Consider the following 23,645-nt stretch of genomic DNA (forward strand, 5'->3'; position numbering starts at 1 on the left):
ATTTATTCTTACTGTGCATACCCTGTCCTGAAAGATAAGGGGCAAGAAATGTGTTTGACCAGAGTATGAGAACACACAGGACGTGGCCACGTAAGAGCCAGCTTGCTGTTCAGTTGCTAGGGTGGGGGTGGGGAATGGGGGGGATGGTGACGGGAGTCAGACCCCCAAAAAGTACAACTAGACACAATACACAGGAGTAAGCACGCTTCTGAGTATCTTCAGAAAAGTGTTTCACCTCATCTCTCTGAAGTCAAGATCTACAGATCTTTTCAGATTCTGGTATACCAGTAGGGGTACGTTAAAACCCAGACCTTTCAGGCCCTGCGGCCTAGACTAAAAACATTTCCTGTTAGTGGCCCTGGTGTATAGCCTAAGATGTTTTCTACCCTAACAGCTCGCCTCTTCAGACCATCCAGAGTGCGATGCACTCATCTGTATGGTGAGGCAAGGGCGTCACTTTCTCTGGGTTCCGACTCACTTCGGGGCCCTAGTGCACATGCCTCCCACTGACCCCCCCATGGGCCAGCACTTGCCAGGTGGCTGCACGCAACAGCAGGGGGGCAGGCACTGCAGTCCACCATGAGGTGCTGACGCGCTAGCCATGCCCAGGAGGCCAGGGTCTTTGCACAGCTTGCAGTTCTTTAGTGAAAAAACATTTTCTGATTTCTTTCTACTTTATACAAGCACTGTAAACCAGCTGGGGTTCTCTTAAACAAACATAACAAGAAAAAAAAAAAACTAACCAGTGTTACAAACACTGTTGTTTTAAATTTGGGGACTGAAATCAGCCTGAAAGGTCCTTTGGTGTGTGGACAACTTGACCTCCTGCTGACCCCTGCCCAGGACAGTCCCTGCCGCACAGGAGATCCACAAACCTGTGTGGAACTACTACCTAAGGCCCATGTGTACTGAAATGCAGTGGTTAAAGCTACTTAGTGAACTCATCTCTTCTGTTAACAGTGGTAGAAGTTGTTTTGAGGAGCTGCTTATACCAAGTTTCTTGCATGCTATGTATAATGAATATAAAATCTGAACCTTGATGCAAGTGGTTACAAATGCATTGACTCAACTACAAAACACTATGGAGAACACAAATATTATAATACTTTAGAAAGACAAAGTCAAAACCCAATTAAAAAAAAGTACCAGGAAATGGTTACTTGCAAGTGGGGACGGGTGAGGCCAAGGGGAGAGGGGCAAACAAATGAAGGGGGGCAGAGGGGACAACGCAATCAAGAATTCATTGTATATACCACAAAAATTTTAAAAAAAATAAGGGAAGGGGGTAAAAATTTTGGATGGGTGACAGATCAAGATGCATAAACTGCTTTGTTAGTTAACAAATTCAATAAATTTCATACAAAATTAAGAAAAGTGAGGGAAGGGCTGGGTTGAGAGGGGTGGGTGAGTGTTGAAAGGGGTGACACTGATCAAGACACATGCATTCGTAAACTGCTTTTGGAATGGTAACTCCTTTGTACAACTACAATGAACCTTGCCCAAGTGTGCAAGAAAATCTGGACAAATTCATGAATGACATTGGGTAGGTGTGCTTTGATTCCAAAGGGAAACCTAGAAAGGCAATGCTAAATGATGTGCTTTAATTATTTTTTTTTAATCAAAACTCCCAAGAAGGGAAAAGCATATTCATGGCGTGACACCATGATACACACAAAATGCATTTGGCATCTCGTGGCCAGAGCTGCTCAAGGGTCAAGGCTGGAGCCATTCAAATGGACGATGGCCACTCCAGAACAAACGCCAGGCCTCTCACTTGTAAATTGGAAATACATTCTTACCCTGGTGTAGAAAACATATACCCCCACCAAATGTAGTGGAAAACATCATGGAAATAAATGCAGTGACCTTTTTAAAAAAAAGATTACAAAATTGAATTTATTGAGTTTCACACAAGATGCACTTATAAAATTAGTACTGAATGCCATTATGACAGAAGAAATGCATATCCTCCCAAACTCCCAACAGCATCTTCAGAAGAAATGAAAACAACGGCACAGTGACAGAGAATTCAGGCGGGACTAAAGGAAACCCAAACCCTGCTCCTGCTCTGGCCAGAGCACGTTCAGACTGCTCCCGTTCACCAAAACATTGTCCCTTTAGTTGGTGAAAAGGAGATAGAAAAAAGAATAGCTTCAAATGGGGCCCCCCTGGGACACACACAGCCCAAAAACCATGTTCTTTTTTTTTTTTTTTTAACTTAAAAATACTTTCTGGCTTCACAAGGCATGTCTGTACAATATTTCAACATCAATCTTCAGATTTCTTTAGTTAGTGCAAAACATTAAAATTCACTTTTATGTTCCAAATGAACAAGCCAAAGCATTTAAGCTTGCTTTGCATTTTATCCAAGGTATAGACAAGTGACCTAAAATTCACCTTCTGTGTAAATATGCCTGGAACATTTGCATGAGAGTTAAATTTCAAAATTGAAACATTGAACAAAGTAAAGTTAATAGTACCATCTTCTAGACAGTTCTGCAATCAGCAGTAGTCAAATCCGTATAGAAAGGCAGAAAGGAGTCTCAAAACACAGCGGGTATGATGCAGATTGCTAACTGGTAAGACAGCAGAAATGCAAACTTCATCTCAAACAAAACTGAAAAGTACTTTTTTGGTTGCTGTTCCCAATATCCACCTTCAAATGCCTCCTCTGCCCCAGCAAGCCTCCATCCGTCCCAAGCCCTCCCTCACCCTGCCTCTGCCGTCCCCTCCGGCATAGCATGAGCATGCCCACCATCACCCCTCCCCACAACACAGCCTCTGCCTGGGTGCAGGTGTACCGCAGGTGGTCCAGATAGAGGGTGGCTGGCTTGCCCTTGTAGCAGCGCTGGAGAGGTGAGTTGCGAGATTCATTTGGAATACTGACGTCAAAACTGCCCCTTAAAAAAATCCATTTCAAGCCAACAGTTTTGAATTTTGTGGACTTACAAATTTTCAGCCATTTAACACCAAATCTTTCTAGTGGTAACAACTGATGAAGCGATTCATTTTGAAGCGAAACTAGTTAACTATACTTAAGTTAACACTGCTCTGCATTTTCAGTTTAAAAAAAAAAGGTGCCTTTTTCTACGGAAGTTTCTATTTTATCCACTGCAATTAAATACCACACAGATCACATTTTGCTTTAGAGTAAACTGAAAAATGACTAAACATTTTCTCAGTGATGCATACCTTCATGAACTAATTTTTTTTCTTTTAAATAAATGAATTGATGCTGGGATTTTTTTTGTATTCTATAAAACATTACAATTTATTCAGTCTTATTGAAGGCAGTCTTTATTCTGATTAATTCAGATGTATCTTCAAGGATTACTCTGGTGGTAAGAACATTTATCTTGACATATTTTTAAGAACTTTGTAATGCTTTGGCAGATGACCTCTGAAAACTTTGTGAAAATAGCATGAGACTGGAAAGGTATTTCACGGTAAAAGCTTCACAGTTTCCCAGGTATGTCCTTACACTGCTGAGGCTCTGAGGCAAAATCCAACATTCTGGAAGCTGACAAAGCCAAAGGACTTGACCCTGCTTTGCAGGGTCCCGGAAGTGCTGCTGTAGCCCCCGGGCCTTGCAGGAGGAAGTGCTCCATGGAGTGGCCCGGAGCCAAGGCTGGAGGACGCTGCTGTCCTGTGAGCTGACCTTCAGCCAGACCACACGTGTTGGAAGGAAGATCCAAAGATTCGCTTGCCATGAATAATTTAAGTTTTTAAATAAATATTTAAGTGCCATGTAGCATCCGTCTGTCCCGGCAGCACCAGCTCCTGCTGCTCCGGGGCTCAGCTTCTTCCACACACAAACCACAGGATTCAGTCAATTCGGTTTCCACAAATTGTGAACCTGTCTATCTCTAGCAAATCTTTCTTTGAGGATCTGTGTTTTAACTCTGAATTTTCCTGTGTTATGTCCTTCTCATCACCATCTGGGGTTGTCAGAAACTGATCAGAATTGCTGGTCACAAGTAATGGTATGACATTTTCCTTTTGATGAGGGGGCTGGCTGGTGACAGAAGCAGGCAGGCTTTCTTCTGTGGAAAGGCCTAGGGGAAAGCAGGCCCACTGAGTTAGAGAATGATTCTCCTCTAGTTACAGTAAATGAGCATTATCAACATTCCTGTTTCCAGTGCTACTAAAAGTATCCGTTATCCTCCTGCTCAGTGAACAGCTGACTGTATACACAGCTGTAATTTAAAATAAAACTTAGCTGCTACACCAAATTTGCTTTTTATCCAAACTTTTTTTTTTCCTGTGCCAGTCCTGGGGCTTGGACTCAGGGCCGGAGCCCTATCCCTGAGCTTCTTTTGCTTAAGGCTAGCGGTTTACTATTTGAGCCACAGTGCCACCACTTTTGGCATTTTGGTGGGTAGAGGTAAGAGCCTCAGGGACTTTCCTTCCTGGGATGGCTTCAGACCACAATCCTTAGATCTCAGCCTCTTGAGTAGCTAGGATTACAGGTGTGAGCCACTGGCACCCAGCTTATCCAAATGTATATAAAAGGGAGTATTGTGTTGATCATACCACACAGCTAACATAATCTCCCAGTTCTGAAAAGAGCCGTTCCTTCTCCTAGCACCGTATCGTAATATGGCTGCCCGCAGACCTGAAAAATCATCTCTGGTTCCACCAGCACTCTAAAGCATTCTACCTCTTATTTGTAGTCACATTAGCTAGACTTAGTGAATGAAGTATGTGTACTTCTAGGAAGTATAAACCAGAAAGAAAATGCACCTAACAAACTTTAGTGTGTCAGTGTTTATTAGGTCTTTGGAATTCTCCAGCCTGGCCTTAGGGACAGCTGACCTGGGCTGGACTCACTGGCTCAACAACTAATTATCTGCGTCTGCCTTGCGCTTGCTTCTGCACTTGCCCTCTGTCTATCATCCACAGGTCTGAGAAAGCTCCAGTTGCATCATGTGTTCTGCTCAAAGCCCTGCACCGGCCGGCTCTCAGCTCCAAGTCATAGCTCCTCTCAAAGCCCGGGTGCCTGGATGGGCTTTATGGTGCCTGTTTTTTTTTCTCATCCCTTCCATCTAACAGTCTAGAAGCAGCTCCACCAGAGCAGAGACAGAGCCATTTTCTCACTGCTGGACCCCTGCCCTGGTACCACTTGGCAGGTAGTTACCCACCAAGCAATGAGTAAACTAATGCAAACATGCAGAGCACTGTTCACATGTGTGTGAGATCGAAAATCTACCCATTAGCCCAAATAACTAGAAACAAGTGACTGAAAGTGGTTTTTGTTAGGATGAGTTTGGACATAAACTCTGGAAGTCCTTGGGGAGGGCTGCAGAGCAGTATACCTTGTGAGGATTTACATTTGCCTTGTGATTTACTGGCTGGCTTGCCCGGAGTGCTGGCTGGGGGAGGGGTGAACAGCTTTTCTTCCATTTTGGCTTCCTTCACATATTGGCACGATTTCCCCAACAGCACAATGCTATTAAGTATTTTCAGTGATATCAACCTAAAATAGAAAACAAAACAAAGCTTCGCAGTTGTTCATCTAGACTACCACCTTCTACTCTAAGCTAAGGATATGTGGGGCTGGGTGAGAAGAGGTGGACCCAGGAATCACAGGACAAGTTACAGGTGTATGAGTTGCTTATGCAAAGTCTAAGCTTTCCAAGGCTTATCACATGGAAAAACTGTCTCATAAACTTAGTTCTCATAAGAAAGTCTACCAGTTGGAAAGACTAAATAATACTTTCAGTACAAAAATGTTTAGTTTACACAATGAGCAATAAAGAAAATAAAAAGAAACTTGTAATTCCACACTGTTATAATAATCCCTGTAGCATCTGGTAATTCTGGGTGTGTGTATTCCAAGCCCATTCATGAATGGGCTTCACTGTACAGGGGCAAGGCCCCTTTATGATGCAGGGACCAATCTCCATACAAGGACAAGTCCATTTACAAGGCAACAGCCAATCACCATGCAGTGATTAGGTCCATTTTCAAGGCAGCAGCCAATCACTATACGGGGGCAAGGTCGATTTACAGGCAGTGGCCAATCACCGTACAGGAACGAGGTCCATTTACAAGGCAGTGGCCAAGGGAAGAGGGAGCCAGAGCATGGTCAGAGTCAGTGTCCAGGAGTCTGAAAACTGCTCTGGCTGGGAACAGACTCCTTATTTGACCCATGAAATAATTAAAAACAGGAGAGATGTTGTCCTTTGGTCTGAGCCATTTTCCTCTTCAGCCACTTTGCAATTGCCCTGAGCTCCTAGGAATACAGGGTTTATTGACAAGTATCTTCTCAGCCACACCCTTCAGACAGGAGATACCTTTCCATTGTCTTGTGGCAACATCTTCCTACCTATACCTTCCTTTTAGCTGGAATTAAAGACATACGTCACTAGGTTCAGCTTATTTACTAAGATGAGGTCTTGGTAAACTTTTGTATTCTGTCTAGCCTTGAACTGTGATCCTCCTTATCTCTGCCTCCAGAGTAGCTAGGATTTTAGGCACAGCCACTGTGCCCAGCCTAAATTCATTTCTTGAGAAAACTAGTAAAGGCAAAACCAATATTCTATGCTTTTATCATTTATGAGTATCTTAAATTGCTTTGTTTGCTTACTCTTAACCAGAATGTAAGTTACAATAGTCATACTATGTACATTTATGCCATGTACCTATCATCTTTGGGTTGATAGGCTATGTGCTAATAACTCAATGTGGCAAACAATATAAAGTCAAGGGTGTTTGTTTTTTGGTCGATGGTGGGACCTGAACTCTGGGCCTGGGCGCTGGTCCCTCAGCTCTTCAGCTCAAGGCTAGCGCTCTACCCTTGAGCCACAGCGCCACTTCCAGCTTTTTCTGCTATGTGGTGCTGAGGAATTTAACCAGGGCCTCAAGAATGCAAGGCAAGCACTCTACCACTGAGCCACCTTCCCAGCCCCCTCACGAGTGTTTTTAAATATGGAAAAATGACTGCAAGAGCACTTTTTTTTTCTACAGAAGAAAATATGGCTAGGTGTGGTATCTCATTTAGATGGTGGAGATGAAGATCACAGTTCAAGCCAACTTTGTAAAAAAAATTTGAGAACCCATGTGAACCAACAGCTAGGTGTAGTAGAACATGCCTATTACCCCAGCAATAGTGGAAAGTATAAAACAGGAGGATCACTCTCCAGGCCAGCATGGGGAAGAAGTGAGATCTTGACTAGAGCCAAAACGGCTGGAGGTGATGATCCAAAATACCTTGCTGAGCCCTGAGTGCAGTACTGACACAAAAATGAAAAATCTAATTGAAAGCACTTAAAGTAAAACATTTCAGTATTGTTTGGGTGCTATCAGCTTCCATTACTCCTTACATTTGTAATTTACTATAAAATCAAAACATATTCAAGAAATAACCAATCTTACCCAAAATAGAAGAGTATGACACAGGCATAAGACAGGATTCCTTGTACTTTAATTGAGCTGGTTACAACTCGGATGAGCTAGCCAGAAACAAACCAAAACAACAGAGTTATTGCTTAATCTTTAAATAAAAGATTTCTTCATAGTGATTGTAACACTAAGGTCCCACCTATGACTTTTATAAGATTGACTGTAACACTCAGGTCCCATTTATGACCTTTGTTTAAGATGGAGAGAGTAGCTGTAAATTTGTAATGCCTGTAATTCCAGCAACTGAGGAGGCTGAGATCTGAGGATGGGAGATTAAAGCCAGGATGGGCAGGAAAGTCTGGCAGACTCAAACTTCAACTGCAAAAAGCCATATAGTGGAGGTGTGGCTCACAGGGTAGAGAGCCAGCCATAAGTGTAAAAAGCTGAGTGAGAGTATGTGTCCCTGAGTTCAAGCTCTAGTGCCAGAAAAAAAAGACAACACCCCCACCAAAACAAAAACAACAAAAAAAACCCTATATTTTCTGACCATAATAGGATGAATTTTGAATTGTAGGAATGGGGAAATTTTTATTTAAAACATGGTAATCTCATTGGGCACTGGTGGCTCATGCCTGTAATCCTAGCTAATCTGGAAGCTGAGATCTGAGGCCTGCAGTTTGAAACCAGCCCAGGCAGGAAAGTCCATGACATTCTTATCTCTAATTAATCACACACACATACACACACACACACACACACACACACACACACACACACACACACACACACACACACACACACACACACACACACACACACACACACACACACACACAGCTGGAAGTGGAGCTGTGGCTTAAGTGATTGAGTTAACACAAAAACTCAGGGGAAGTAGTAGCTAGGTCCTAAGTTCAAGCCCCAGAATACGCCCCACACTCTCTCCCCCTTATAAAGGTAATCTCATAGTCGGGTGCCAGTGGCGTATGTCTATAATTCTAGCTACTCACGAAACTGAGATATGAAGGTTGTGGTTCAAAACTAGCACAGGCAAGAAAAATCCATGAGACTCTTGTCTCTCCCCACAAGAAAGACAGAAGTGGAACTTTGGTTCAAGTGTAGAGTGCCAGCCTTGAGCAATAAAATCTCAGGGACAGTGCCCAGGGCCTGAGGTCAGCCCCAGAACTGGCACACCCACAAAAAAGGTAATCTCAAAATACCAAATGCCTTAATTGGGCCTACCACACTTTGCTGAACTATTTCCAAAGTTTTGGTATTGTAAGTGATATCAGTGCTTAGCCCTGCTCATCAACCATTGTGTGCCTTTTCTAACCATTTCCTTAGGCTAAATCCCTACAAGTGGGATGAGTGCATCAAAGCAGCACACTGTCATACCTGCTACATGGCCACACCAGCGACCCCCTCCCCCCCATTACTCAGGGAAAAAGCAACCTTTGCCAAATGAATATCCTAGAGTGTTTACACTGTTAGGAAATCCATTGTTCCTTCTGCTTGACTACTGGAGAGCTTAAAAAGGCCACACAATAATTTAAACTTTTCTTCTAAGTTGTTCATCTTTAATGTTTAGATCAAGTCCTGCTGAAACAAACTTGTTGATAATCCACTCACTACTATATAATGACAGCTATCTCATCATTACCAAAGAGAAAACAGCATGGACTTACTAAAACAGCTAGTGGGAGAGGAATAAACCCCATCCTGCGGGCCACCGAGTCGCTGTAATCAGTGTATGCCTGTAGGGAAGAGAGCATTCACTTAGGGGGCTAAGCAGCATTAAAAAACACTGTCCACATGTCCCCACCCAGAGTTCAACACAGGTGAGAGCCGGAAGAGAAGTTGGCACTTGTCACATAATTTAGTAAAATAATGTGGAAATCTACAAGCTTATATAATTATCACAATGATGTAGAAATCATATATTATTTAATGTTTACCATCTGGACAGATATAAGTCTACACAGTTTAGCCACTGTTTAGTCAATGTTAGGCTATGCTCACATTTTTCTGGCGGCTGCTAACAAGGTCAAAAGCAAGGCTGGCTCTGTATTCACTGTAGACCTAAAGAGAAATAAGCAACCAGGGTAAGTCCATTAAAAGCACATTCTCCTAAATCTGAGAAATCTGTTGAGCTACTAGGGTTGAAGCAGCAATGAAAGACATCCCAGGTAATTCTACATTCTACCACATATACAATACTACAGCTATGTATCTATTTATGGAAATTCTATGGAACTTGGTCATAATATAAAACAAACCCCTCAGAGCTCCATCAAAGAGTTTTCACAAAATATATGGCTCTTTTAAAACTTAGAAAATTTATTTATAATCACACACAAAAAAGGCATTGTTAAATAAAAAAATGAAAAACACAATTAAATCCCAGCCAATAAGTTTTACTTTTAAAAACAGGCACAATATGACTTAATAAAAATACTTTCAGTAATGGACTAATTTTTAAAAAGATAAAATTACAATTCTAACTTCAGTAGTAACCTATTATCATCTATAATTTTAGATTAAGGAATGTCTATACACTGAATTACTTAAGAGAAATACATACATCTGCAGTAATGTCATTGAACTTGGTGATAAAGGCATGCTTTACAATATCCACAGCAATTTCAGATGCAATCACCATACAGACATCTGGAAATAACACCCACAGATGATCTAAGAAGTATGGAAAAATGAGAGACAATTAAATCTCTTAAAATGAATTGAATCTGTATCACAAGCTATTATAAATCTGAAATAGCCACAGGGAAAGAGTATATTTTCAATAAATGATGTTGAGAAAGTAGTACTGAATTAACTATAAACTTTATTTAAAAAAAAAGAGGTTCAAGCCGGGCGCTGGTGGCTCACGCCCGCAATCCTAGCTACTCAGGAGGCTGAGATCTGAGGATCGCGGTTCAAAGCCAGCCCGGACAGGAGAGACCGTGAGACTCCTATCTCCAATAAACCACCAGAAAACCGGAAGTGGCGCTGTAGCTCAAGTGGTAGAGCGCTCACCTTGAGCTGAAGAGCTGAGGGACAGCGCCCAGGCCCAGAGTTCAAGCCCCACGGCCGACAAAAAAAAAAAAAGAGGTTCATTTTACTAGATTGGACAGTTCACTCAACAAATGCTCAGTACGTCCAAGTATTACTTCCTGCTTGTGGACAGTAGTAAGGTTAGGAAGCCTCTACATGACAGAGACCTGGTGGCAGAGGTATGCTGAAGTAACAGCAGTTTGTTTCCTTCTTCGATCACTGTGACTGAAATGGATTGACCATTTATTTCACTGTTAAATCTCTGTACTTTTATGGTGTTCATTAAGATCTCAATTCAGTACTAGGTAGCTGATTTACAAAAAAAATAAACACCAATAGATAGCTTATAAGATGCTGGAGATCCTAACAGTGGGTCAAAGCAAGAAAAAGGTGACTGGAAGTGCTGCCAAGGTCCATCAATTCAGACGGAGCGTCTGGAGCTGGGGCCCTGTCACTGTGGTGGCAATGGGACAGCTTTCCTGAGTCTGGCTGCACAGGAAAGGTCTGGAAACCGGGAGGGACACTTTTAATTATAAACATTTCTACTAAGTATATATGACCTTAATTACCGATATTCCATTTCTTCATCAATAAAACAAGGATAACACAGGATCCACATTACATGTAGTGAAAATTACATATGGTAATAGTACACAACAATGCACCCGACACACAAATATCTAGTATTATTTTCATGTAACTAATCCTCCCGGGCATTTAGGTAAAGCATCCATCAAAGATATTTTGGTTGACCCATTATAACAATGAGATGTACGAGACACCGTTGAACATCAAACTTTACAATTTGGGCGGGGGGGTGGGGTGGGGTGAAGAGTCATGGAGATGGGAGGGCCAGGATGGTAGGGGAAAACAAAGGAGGAGGCAACAATGCTTGATAAGCTGTACTCACTACCTTGCTCATGTATCTGTAACCCCTCTGTACAGTATTTTCACAATAAAAAAACATTTAAAGATATTTTGGTTTAAAACAAGACAATGAGGAAAAAAAACCACTAAAAGTGAATGAATGAATGATGGATTCATTCAGTGCTCACTTTATCATTTTATCTGCTACCATAGTGATGAGGAGACTTCGGATAATCTGCTGAAAGACACTCACCAATGAGAATGTGACTTTACATGGCGTCTCTCTGTCCTTGGGTGCAACAACCTGAGCTAGGATCGCTGATGCCCACGGGCTCCTGGGACCAGCCACACATGCCCATTCTGCTTTTTGTGGACTCTGTGCTGGCCTAGTTACACTGGTCATTTGTCAAAATGATCCAGGTTCCCAGAGAATCCAAGTACAGATGGACGGGAGCAGCTTTCGTAACACAAGTCATGTGGTCTCTCAATCTGCTGAGAGCTCATGTCATTGTAAGATCTACTTCTCGATTTTGTATTTTTCATAAGAAAGTATCTTTGGAAATCTATTTCTAAGATCGTGTATCTCATTTTCTCTGTTTCTGTTTCTCCACAGAAACTGGAAAACAAGCAACGAATTAAAATTTTCTGGTCCATTAAGAACAAAATTGTACAAAAATGTTAGGCATTAAAAAAGTTTCCAAATTCCTTGAGCTATCTGATAAGTGACCATGTTTTACTGAGCTGGCATCAGCACTGGAATGACTTATTTCAGTTACTGCCTGAGAGCTCTAGTGCCTTTCACCTTCACGTTTCTTGCCCTTGTCTGTACATATAACATGCTCAGTCTGCCTACTTAAATGGATGATGGAAATTCGTGAAATTTTGACAGTTTCTTAGCCTGGATTCATGGACTCATATTAGTATCAACATTCTTTACACTTTCTTTAATTTTTCACCATTTTATTTATTCCCCATTCTGAGGATGGGTAAGAGACAAAAGCCCCTAAGATGAACACAGTGTGACTAACTGGGCAATCACAGTATGTATAGTGACCAGCACAGGGAAAAGTGTGAGTCGCGATGCTCAGCTGGCGGTGCTCTCCAAGTTCACACTGCAGAGACGAGGTGAGGCTGGGTGAAGTGCCAGTACCACACCACATCACACCTGCCACTGAGAACATGCTCCATCGATTCTCAGGAAACAAGAATTGCTGATATGCTAACCAGCTGCTGCAAATATCCCATTGTACTCATTTTAGGCCATGTGAAAGAATAATTTTGGTTTAAGAGCAGTATTGTAAGACACTGTTAGTGAAGAACCATTTACCTGGATTCCAAGAAAACTGCTCCATGTTTCTTAAACACACTATTAGCAAAAGCACATAATTGGTAAAACGCTCCTTAATATCTAAAAAAAAAGAGAACATACAAATACCACAGTGCATACTAAATAACACAGACGATATATAAAGTAACTGTTAATACATGAAAAAAGTATACTATTTGTAAACATTTACAAAAAATACACTTGCCCCCCAGTGTCTATGGGGTATTGGTTGCCAAATCCATTCAGCTACAAAACCCAGGATGCTTAAGTTTCTTTCTTTTTTTTTTTTTGGTCTGTTGTGGGGCTTGAACTCTGGGCCTGGGCGCTGTTCCTGTGCATTTCAGCTCAAGGAGAGCATTCTACCACTTGAGCCACAGTGCCACTTCCGGTTTTCTAGTAGTTTATTGAAGATAAGAGTCTCACAGACGTTTCCTGCCCGGGGCTGGCTTTGAACCTCAATCCTTAGATCTCAGCCTCCTAAGTAGCTAGGATTACAGGCGAGCCACCGGCACCTGGCTGATGCTTAAGTTTCTTATATAAAACCTAACAGGATTCACATATAGCTGTGCACATATTCATATCCTTTGTTGTCTCTAGATTACTCATAATGTCTAACACAATGAAAATGGTGTGTTGATAGATAAGACTGTTTAGGGAAAAATGTGTGTATTCATTATAGGTGCAATTTTTTTCTCTTAGTAGTAAGTTTGCCATTGATTTACACAATGCATGCAGGATCCATTCAGAGAAGTCAGTCAGTATATATACATACATCATACATGGCCTGGAATTATACTGACAAACCATCTTCTTCTTCAACATAATTCTAGCATGGATATTCAATTTTTCTAACAAACTTCAAAAATATCCAAACCATTAAAGTACTCAGGCTGGGTTATCCTCCAATAGTTTCAGAGGAATTATGACAGCTGTTTTGATTTTATAGAAAAAGAAACAACAGGAGCAAGAAGTAAACATAAGACTCGGAAACATAAAGCTCTCATGTCCCAGACTTACAGTTTGGTACATAGTTAAGTACATACGTATAGACCTAATGAATCCCTTAGCTAAGCGAATACAATATTACAGTTGTACTTGTTGGAATATGTGTAGAATTTTGGAGGAAATAAACAAAATGAGGCTTCACAATGGTATTTAACGACAAGTTAATAAACTAAATACTCAGGGCACCAGCTTAGTAGGAAGGCACTACAACTTGGGCCAAATCTCTAACCCTATTGGATAGGGGTTTGCGTTTTTGTCTGGGTTGGTGCACGACACACCCATTTGTGGTACCCACATAGCTGGGATGGCAGATCCAGATCACAGTACCCACCTATTGGTTAAGACGGGGTCTCACTAACTTTCTGCTGAGGATGGCCTTAAACTGTGATCCTTCCAATGCCAGTTTTGCAGTTATTTTCAACTATGAGAACAAGTACTGGGGGCTGAGAAGGTGGCTCAGTGGTAAGAGTACTTGCCTTGCATGCATTAGGCCCTGGGTTCAATTCCTCAGCACCACATAAGCAGAAAAAAAAAGCCGGAAGTGGTGCTATGGCTCAAGTGGTAGTGTGCTAGCCTTGAGCTGAAGAGCTGAGGGACAGCGCCCAGGCCCAGAGTTCAGGCCCTACGATCGGAACCCCCCCCCCAAAAAAAAAAAGAAAAAAAAAGAAAAGAGAACAAGTTCTATGTAGTCAAGGAACAAAGTGAGTTACATCTGCATCTGTAGCAAGTGTGTAGCCTAAAAGCTAGAAAGCGATCATTCACATTCCAGCACATCTCAAAAGCAACAAGACACCTACTGGTGTCTTGCACGAGTCTATTCTTTGAGCAACACCAGGCTCACCTACACCACCAAACTGTGCTACCTCTATATGTAATCTCACCTTGATGCCTCCTCTAATCATTTCCACCTGGGTCCTTCTACTGACTAGCAACATGACCGGGACTCTGCTCCACTGCAAAACCCTGTCCTCTGTAAGTGAATAGGCCTTTACTCTGTGCCTTCCGTAAGCCCTTATACTCTTCAGTCAGCTGCACGGACATTCCTTTCGAGGGCAGCTCAGCTCTGTACTTGCTGTTGGTCTGAGCTTCAACTTTACTCTTTGAAAGCTTAGTGGGCACAAATTGCTGCTCTATTTACAGAACTGTAGTTATTTCTTATGCAACGCCATGTCTGGGGGTGTAACCTTATTGCTGTGGGGGTCTCAAGGTGCGGAGTGCACACATCCCCTCGAGAGCATAATACAACTGTAGGGAAGTCCACGGGAGATTTTCAAGTGCACATGTTCTGACAGGTACAAGATCATATATCTAGCTCATTTTGTAACTTCAAAGCTTTCCCTTGAGTAATTCCATCGAAGTTGGATAAACTGAATTGTTTAACCAGGTGCTGATGGCTCATGCTTACAATCCTAGGCGACTCAGGAGGCTGAGATCTGAGGATCACACTTTGACAACAGCCCGGGCAGGAAAGTCCATAAGACCCTTATCGCCAATTAACCACCTAAAACTGGAAGTAGCCCTGTGGCTCAAAGTGGTAGAGCACTAGCCTTGAACACAAAAGCTCAGGCCTTGAATTCAAGCTCCAGGACCATCAAAAAAAATGTTTTTACAGTTGACTCTGGATTAACTCAAGAGATTACATTTCTCAACGTACTTTTAATTGGAATTTTATATTATTCATAAATTTATTTCTATATGCGTGCAAGCCTTTTCTGATATATATAATAAAGTTAACAAAGAAATGAATTTACTAAAAATTAAGTTCATTACATAATTTTCTGGAATGAGATTGCTTTGAGAAACAGAACACTGTAGAATATTACTTGAAATAAAGCAAGTAACTTTTTATCAACGCTAATAATGTAATAAAAAAGTAGTAAATAACATCTGATTTTTGGACAGCTACGAATACAGAAATCCTTCCACCAATTCAATTCTACTGATATTAATGGAAGGGAAACATTATTTTATTATGAGGATACTTATGACAAAATATATCTTAGAAAAGCAGGCAATTTCAAAATATTGTACAGACTAATAAAAATTAACAAATTCTGGTGGATAAATGCAATCTTATGTGAAGAGATAAGTTTAAAGAAGAAAATTAACACCATAAAGAAGTATATTTTTATTTCAAGAACTTATCAGCCTAACTATGACAATAGAGCTGGTAGATATTTTAAATTTTTATTCCTATAACTTTCTTTTTTATTATTTGTGCAAACTTTCTGCTGTACTAATAGCTCAATGTTTTATAAAAGTTCCTTTATAATGGAATATTATATTACATAGTCAATGAATAACATACTTCTATCACATCTCAGCTTTAGAACAGTAAGGATTTTGATTAGTGATGAAGTTTTATGCATTAAGAAAATTACAATTTTTACTAAAATGAGAATGACTTCTCTTAACCTTCTTAAACGAGCTTAAAAAGTAGTGACTAACAATTAGGGTACTTCTGGTATATTGATTATTAGGTTCATTACTCTACTGTATTACAGTAGGGCTATACTTTTACAATTATAGCCAAAGTAATTAGGAATAAGGAACAAAAGCTACCACAGGGCAATTTCTTATAAAACCTAAAGGTAATTTGCACCGTAAAATGAACTATATCACTTATAACAAAAAGCAAAACTTTTTTGGTAGTAATTACTAACCAGTTAAAGCCAACATAAACTCCTAAATTTCTTGAGTTAATATTTATACATGATCAACGTGCCATCTTTTTTCTATTTTTGTAAAACTAAAATAATGAATTCTAATATGAGAGGATATTAATTTTGAGGGCATGCCTATAGAAGGAGACATTCATTTCATTAGCATGCCCATAGTAAAGTGAAAAGCCACTCACAATTTCCTCCTTAAAATTTCAAGGCTCTTACATAGGCTGACTAAAAACACTCCAAATGCTCATCTCTTCATTTAAAGCTCCCTAGAGAGAACTACTCAAATCAAGTTATTAACATAAATTAAAAATATGGTTTCTAGCTGAGTAATGATGGTTCATGTCTGTAATCCTGGCTAATCAGGAGACTACAATCTGGATGATCATGGTTTGAAGCCAGCCTGAGGAGGAAAAAAATCTCACTAGACACTCTCCACTGTCCCAAATAGCTAGCTAAAAGCCAGGCTGGAGGTGTGGCCTGAGATGAGCAAGCTGAGCAAGTGCAACCATTTTTCCTTGAGCCCTTTCTTCTTTCCCTACCCCTCAGCTTTCATTTCAACTTCACAACACTTGCTGTATGCATGTGTAAGACAAGAATACTAACACAGAAGACGATACAGCACAGACTACATCTCAGAATTTTGAGATCTGTGGTCCGATAGAATCAATAGACTTCACTGCTAGTTTTCCATGTGTTGCCCTTGTTCCTCACCTAGCTTTTTCAAATCTACATTTCTAAACGTTTGCTTTGACCAACCAGAAAGTTCCTTGGCATCCTTCTTCACTAATTTTGGGCCTTGGTGGGCTTAGGAGTTCCTGGGTCTGGTAGGTAAAGGGATGTCTCATTTCACTCACTTTCCTTTGTATTCCCTTAGTGACATTTCTTCTAATAATGGCAAATACCTGGCCGTTCATATGTCTTTTGCAAAGTTCTTTTCAAACTTTTTTCTCACTTCTAAGTGAGAAAAATGATTAACTGATTTTTTTTTCATATTCCTGGTCCTGGACCTTGAACTCTGGGCCTGGGAGCTGACCCTAAGTTCCTTTTGCTCAAGGCTAGCATTCTACCACTTGAGCCATAGCACCACTTTTGGCTTTTTCTGTGATTAATTGGAGATAAAGAGTCTCAATTACTTTCCTGCCTCTTCTTGCTTCAAACTGCAATCCTCAGATCTCAGCCTCCAGAGTAGCTAGTATTAATAGGTGTGAATCATCAACGCCAGGCTTAGCTGAATTTTTAATATATTCAGGAATAAAAAAAATCCTTTGCTATAAACATCTCAACTCTTCTTGTAGCACTCTTCGATGTGCCTTTTCATTTTTTTTTTTTTTTTGGGCCCAGTCATGGGGCCTGAACTCTGGGCCTGGGCGCTGTTCCTCAGCTCTTCAGCTCAAGGCTAGCACTCTACCACTTGAGCCACAGCGCCACTCCCGGCTTTTTTCTTTTTGCTTATGTGGTGCTGAGGAATCGAACCCAGGGCCTCAGGCATGCAAGGCAAGCGCTCTACCACTGAGCCACCTTCCCAGCCCTGCCTTTTCATTTTCTTAATTCTTTTAATGGCATTTTTAATTTAAATACAATTTATTTCTTCTATGGTTAGTAGTTTTGTGCAATCTCTAAAAATACCTAAACAAAGGTATGAGTGTATATTTTGTATACTGTATCATTTATTCTAATGAATTTTATAATTTAGCATTTATGTTTATGGCAAGGAAATATTTTGAATTAATTTTTTAATAGATGGTCTAAGTCCTTCTATAACCTTTACCTACACGGTTCAGCAACAGTAGTGGAAAAAAGTCCTTTTCTCACTAATTATTTGTTTTAGAAAATGCAATCATTTTTTATTAAAATGTTATTTAGTATTTATTTATGGTAACTTTATTTAGAGCTACAAGTAGAATCTAATTGTACATACCGCTATTTGACATTTGAAAGAGATTGTTCTTTTCAAACTTCTTGAAAACACTTCCTTTAATTTCAACAAACTGAAATAGTAAACAGAAATATCATCTTCATCATCTTAAGTTTAAAAATTGACTTGCTACATACAAAACTTCCTAGAGAAAAAAACAACATATAGAACAGTTTCATTTCATCTACAATACTACTGCTTAAGTATCTTAATAATCAATATGTAAAACAAAATCTCATACTTACATTATTAGACATCATAATAGTAAGCAGTGACTTGTTGTGGGAGTTAAAAGCTACATTGAGAGTTGTTGCTTGAACCATTATGAGAATTGCATGTAAAACTAACAATACGTCAAGGAAAAATCTTACACTTATTTTCATATTAATAACTATAAATTTTGAAAGGGGGGAATAATTGTATTTTCTAAACCAAATCTTACACAAACACTTTATCTTCATAATTGTAATAGGTGATATAAATTTGACTGGGTATATACCGAGTATGGAATATGTATATGTGTATATATGTATATATACACACTCCATATAAAACAAGTAACTCTCTGTATCCATTTATTTAGACCACAGAATATTTTATTTATTAGGTTGAAGACTGGCACTTGAACTGGGTTCCTGATGATTTCGCCCACTGGCTAGCACACTACCAACTGAGCCACACCTCCAACTCTGACCACAGAGTCTTTCAAGTAAATGGAATAAAATATAGTAAATAGGGCTGGAGGTGTGGTTCAAGCAGTATCATAAGAAACAAAAATATTCAGTAAATAATGAGAGATTTATAAATATACATTTTGAAGTAAGATAATTTGAATTTTAAAAGAAAATAATTAAAGTTAGCCTAGAACAGTAAGAAATGTGAAAAAATTAAGATTCCTCATGTCAGGCAGGATTATATTCATATTATACACACAAAAATTTGTAATTCAGAGTATTTTACTCCACTAAAACTGGAATAAGTTCTACCCTCAAACATCACTCCCAAGTACTAATCTAATTTCTCTCAAGTGTCACTGACAACAAGAAATAGATGACACATTGCTGTGAGAGTCCTGACTCCACATGGAAGTTAACAGTAGGTTTGTATGCATGTGCAAGTAAACCTTTATAAATGTGCAATATAGATTACACTACTTTGTCATTACAATCAGTTATCCCAACAACAGTCATACATACACAGGGCTCTTGAAAATAATTTCTAATTACAATAAACAATTTCTTACAAAAAGCAGACATTTTACTAATCTTATTTATACATGAACACAGACATCTTTAAATCTATGAAACAGCTACCCAAATACAATACCATATCCCGACTGCTAGAATTTCCAGTAAGACTAAAAGGATACAGACATAGAGAACAGCCATGAAAAAGTGAGGGATCACTCCGATATGGGCTCTTTTTCTTTCTTTAGGCTCTGTTGCTGTCCAGTAGAGAGCATCTAATATATCTTGTCCAAATGATGAAAACAGACGATCAGCTACCTACAGAGAGAAATAGTGAGAAGATGCCTGTTAGTAATTCATTTGAAGATGCTACTAAAATTCAGATGCAACTGGAAACCTGATTTTTAAAATCCTAGCTGAAGGGAAGCTAAAGCTCAAAGATCTTCTTTGTTTACTTATTTACTTATCTGTCTTTATCTTCTGGTACACAGTGAGTATTAAAATGTTTGCAGAATTTGAATTAGACTTTGTCTAATTAGCTGTTTGTAGCAAAGGAGGTCTTATCTGATGGCAAAGGAGAGGCACGTCAAACTCATGGTTCCTGTAAAACAGGATTCTAACAGTCTTCAGGGTAAATTTATCATGATTCATTCTACATGCAACTAATATTTGTATACAATGCAGCTGTATTTTGTATATAATATGCAGATTGACTTCCTAAAGATATCTCTTCAAACTCAGAATAGCAGAGAGGCAAAAATGAAAAAGAAAAGGAAGGCCTTATGTCATTTAGGATTAAGCCAAAAGCCACCTTGTAGGAGAGGTTCTCTAGCACTTTCCTTCTTTTATGTATTCTGTGGGTTCTGTTGCCTGTTCCTTTTCATGAGACACTATTATCTAGGAACACCTTGTTTACTGTCTGTCTCCCAATTGCAGAATATACACTCTATGAGAACAGCCTATTCACCACTGGATCCTCAAGGTCAAGTGTTCTAGCAGGTAGGATGGCAGGTGCTAATTAAATGTTCACCGAGTAAGAGTTATTCACTAGGAAGCTGAAACCACATGCCTTACTTTGTGTAATCACTTCATTTAATCCTCAAAACACCTTTTATACTTCAGCTTTACAGATGAAAAATTGAGGAAAAGGAATGAGGAAGCAGCAAGGAAGGAAGCAATGAGCTTAGAAACGGGGCAAACATGCACAAACTTTAAGGCAATTTATAATTGATATAATTTATTATATCAAACAGACATAATCATATCTTTCACTTCTTAACTCCAAAATTTTAAACTGCCAACAAAAATTTTGAAGGTACACATAAGTTTGCCATCATGTGAGAAACAGATTTGCTTAGTCTGTGACAGTACACATTCTGGAGGGGTGCTAAGAAATGTACAGGCAGCAGGGATCTTCACCGCATGGGACAAGAAACACCTTGCTAGGAGGACCTAGTCCCCTAAATGTCTCCTAGCCTAGGCATCACCTCATTAGAAACACAGGTTGTCCAGCCCCCACTAGCTTCCCAAGTGATGGCAAAGCCAGAAGTGCCTTTACAAGAATCATTAGGAAAATATTTTCCATCCCAGGCACTTTGTATATTGGAAGGAAGACTTGCAGTTGTGAGCTTGGGCCAAGTCTGTGAAGCTGGCAGGTAGACTGGTGACAGGGTAGCAAGTGCACTTACCTCCAGCATGTTGTAGATAATGTAGAGCTTGATGACAGACTGACCTCGTATCAGGTGGTACATCATGGAGTAGTCAACATAGTGCATCATGAAATAGCAGATCACCAAAAGGACACCCTTCAAAATGTCACACACCTGGGCAGGTTGAAGCACACGCCTATCCCTGAAACATACAACAAGTAACAAAAATATGAGTTTTACTTTATGAGTCCTCAAAATAAGCCATCTTTACTGAACATACATCAGCACAAAACAACGAGAATTATGTTGCTCTTTTAAGATTTCAAACAAACAAGAGGAATTACTTGCTAATAGTATAAAAATTTCAGCCAAGTTAAACCAGAATTACAATTAGAAGCCAGGACAGTCACATTGAGCCAAGTGCTTGCTGTAGAGCACTTTTAAGGCAGCTGTTTTCCATGAGGGTGACAAGTCTGGAAGCACTCTTGTAGCCCTGGGGTCTAGTAATGCTTCCTACATAATGCTTTCTACACTTGGTGCTTTTTATTTAACATCATTACAAATTTTTCCATGCTGATTCAGAAAGAACTCTGATTTTTATGGTGGCAGGGTATCTCCCATTTAGATGCACACTTTTATCATCACACCCTTGTCAGATTTCTAGTCCTTTGTAACTACAAACTATGGCACAATATATAAGTTATGCCTCATGAATTAAAGAGCATCCGTAAGAGAAATTCTTAAACCCGGGTTTTAAGGTCATGTGACATTTGGTAGAAACAGATGACACACCCTTTAGGGACCCTGCCTCCAATAATGCTTCTGTTAGCAATGGTACAGGAAGCCAGCAGTCCACGTGTATCTAAACAGTGTGTGACTACCTTCTAGGTTTTTGCCAATCACATGAGCGAAAAACAATATCTGGGGTGTTTCAGTAGTATTTTTGTTCCAGGACACTCAACATCTCTTTTCATATATTTAAGGATTATTTGCGTTTCTTATAAACTCATATCTAGTTGTTCTGACTTATAGTAATAGTTCTTTTTTTAAATTTTTATTTATTTTTTATTGTGAAAATACTGTACAGAGGGGTTACAATTACATGGGCAAAATAATGAGTACATTTTTTATCAAGCATTGTAGCCTCCTCCTTTGTTTCCCGTTCCCATCCTCCCTCCGCCCCCCCAGTAATAGTTCTTATAGGTCAGTCCTCTGTGACATGACTTAAAATTATTTTTTGTAATTAATAAGAAGCATTTCCTATTTCTGATATTAGAGTATGAAAAATTAAATCTAAATTGTGAAAGGACACATATTTGTTAACATGGAACACTATGTTCAAAAGGAACTATAAAACTTGTGGGTGGGGATGGGAGGGAAAAACAGAGAACGGGAAGAGGTGACACTGTCCAAAAAGAAATGTCCTCATTACCTGACGTTTATAACTGGAACTCCCCCTGTGCACATCATCTTTATGCTAACAATAAATTGTTTTTAAATGTAGGAGTTCTTTTACTGGACATACAATTTCTGTGGCAAGAAGGGAAAGCTTTTCTCTATGTCCACAGCAGGCTGATTCCTCACGACAGCCTTCTGTGCTGGCAGCTCGTACCTGATGTGCATTCAACAGCAAGGACCGAGTATTTCCTTTAGGAGCTGCAGGGTCCTACAATACCTATGGGCTTTCGCTAGCTGTGACAATGCTCCAAACACCTCATTAACTTCTCAGACACTGGTCTCAAGCCACCCGCTCATTTTTGCTGGCTTGTATTACTGGCCACCTATGCTCTGGAGCTCTTTCCAGTCCATGTCCAGATTTGTATCAGGTGCTTTTCTCCAAAGATCAACCTGGAATTGCTGTCTTCCAAAGTGTTCTCTGAGACACAGCTTAACATGGTATTGATAATGTAGTACTGGTTTTGTAAGCAGTTGTTACAGAACTGCGTTTTGTTTTCTATAGTGTACACTGAAGTTACTAATGAACTTAGTGGATTGTTTACAGAATATGGAAACGTGCAAGTCTGGAAGAGAAGCAAATCTAGGAAGAACCTCAAGTAGGGGGAAGCCATTCCTTTGAGCCTAAATGGGAGATAGGTTAGAACTTGTTTAAGTTAGACCACAGTGTGGGAACAGGGAGGAAAAACAGTGATGTTAAGACCGTAGGCAAAAGTCCGTCAAGGACACAGAAGACTTATTCTCCTACTATTTGTTCTGGTGACACTCTTTTCTCCAATACCATTCCTCTCCTTCCACATATATCCTGGCCCTTTTCTCTTCACAGAGACCAAAGAGTCCTTTATCTCCTGTCTCCCACACCCAGTCCTGAGCACAGGTGTCTGCCAAGGATTACCTAATGATAACATTATGCCCTCCTTTCATACAAGACTGGGAATGGGAGACCTGTTCTTTATGACAAGAGAAATACATTTCTAATTCTGATACACACAGAGGGAGATACTTTGAACAATCTTAGGTCCTGCCTTAAAACTGTCTGTCTCCCCTGGGGGACAGGAAACAAAATGTGAGGGCAGGCTGTGCGCCTGCCATGACTCCCCTAAGAAGCAGTGGCGTTGCTTTTCCTCCTTAGATGCACGGGCATAGCTCAGCATATATTGAAAACCACATAAATCC

At 40.0% G+C, this 23,645-nt stretch overlaps 1 protein-coding gene across 1 annotated transcript in view; it reads right to left on the bottom strand.

Annotated features, from left to right (window-relative positions):
* Nucleotides 1–1,867: 1,867 nt before the first annotated feature.
* The window catches only part of Tapt1 (transmembrane anterior posterior transformation 1), a 55,953-nt gene continuing 34,175 nt past the window's right edge, over nucleotides 1,868–23,645 (bottom strand). Inside the window, exons 4-14 of the mRNA XM_042674776.1 lie at nucleotides 21,054–21,216; nucleotides 19,548–19,683; nucleotides 18,424–18,521; nucleotides 18,182–18,251; nucleotides 12,587–12,667; nucleotides 9,923–10,032; nucleotides 9,361–9,420; nucleotides 9,027–9,095; nucleotides 7,378–7,454; nucleotides 5,316–5,476; nucleotides 1,868–4,055 (exon numbers count right to left, since the gene is read on the bottom strand). Of these exons, the coding sequence (XP_042530710.1) occupies nucleotides 3,826–4,055; nucleotides 5,316–5,476; nucleotides 7,378–7,454; nucleotides 9,027–9,095; nucleotides 9,361–9,420; nucleotides 9,923–10,032; nucleotides 12,587–12,667; nucleotides 18,182–18,251; nucleotides 18,424–18,521; nucleotides 19,548–19,683; nucleotides 21,054–21,216 (1,255 nt within the window). The 3' untranslated portion in view covers nucleotides 1,868–3,825. The remainder of the gene's footprint in view (nucleotides 4,056–5,315; nucleotides 5,477–7,377; nucleotides 7,455–9,026; nucleotides 9,096–9,360; nucleotides 9,421–9,922; nucleotides 10,033–12,586; nucleotides 12,668–18,181; nucleotides 18,252–18,423; nucleotides 18,522–19,547; nucleotides 19,684–21,053; nucleotides 21,217–23,645) is intronic.

This window comes from Dipodomys spectabilis, unplaced genomic scaffold (genome assembly GCF_019054845.1).
Source record: "Dipodomys spectabilis isolate Male_0828 unplaced genomic scaffold, ASM1905484v1 ptg000021l, whole genome shotgun sequence".
Taxonomy (NCBI): domain Eukaryota; kingdom Metazoa; phylum Chordata; class Mammalia; order Rodentia; family Heteromyidae; genus Dipodomys; species Dipodomys spectabilis.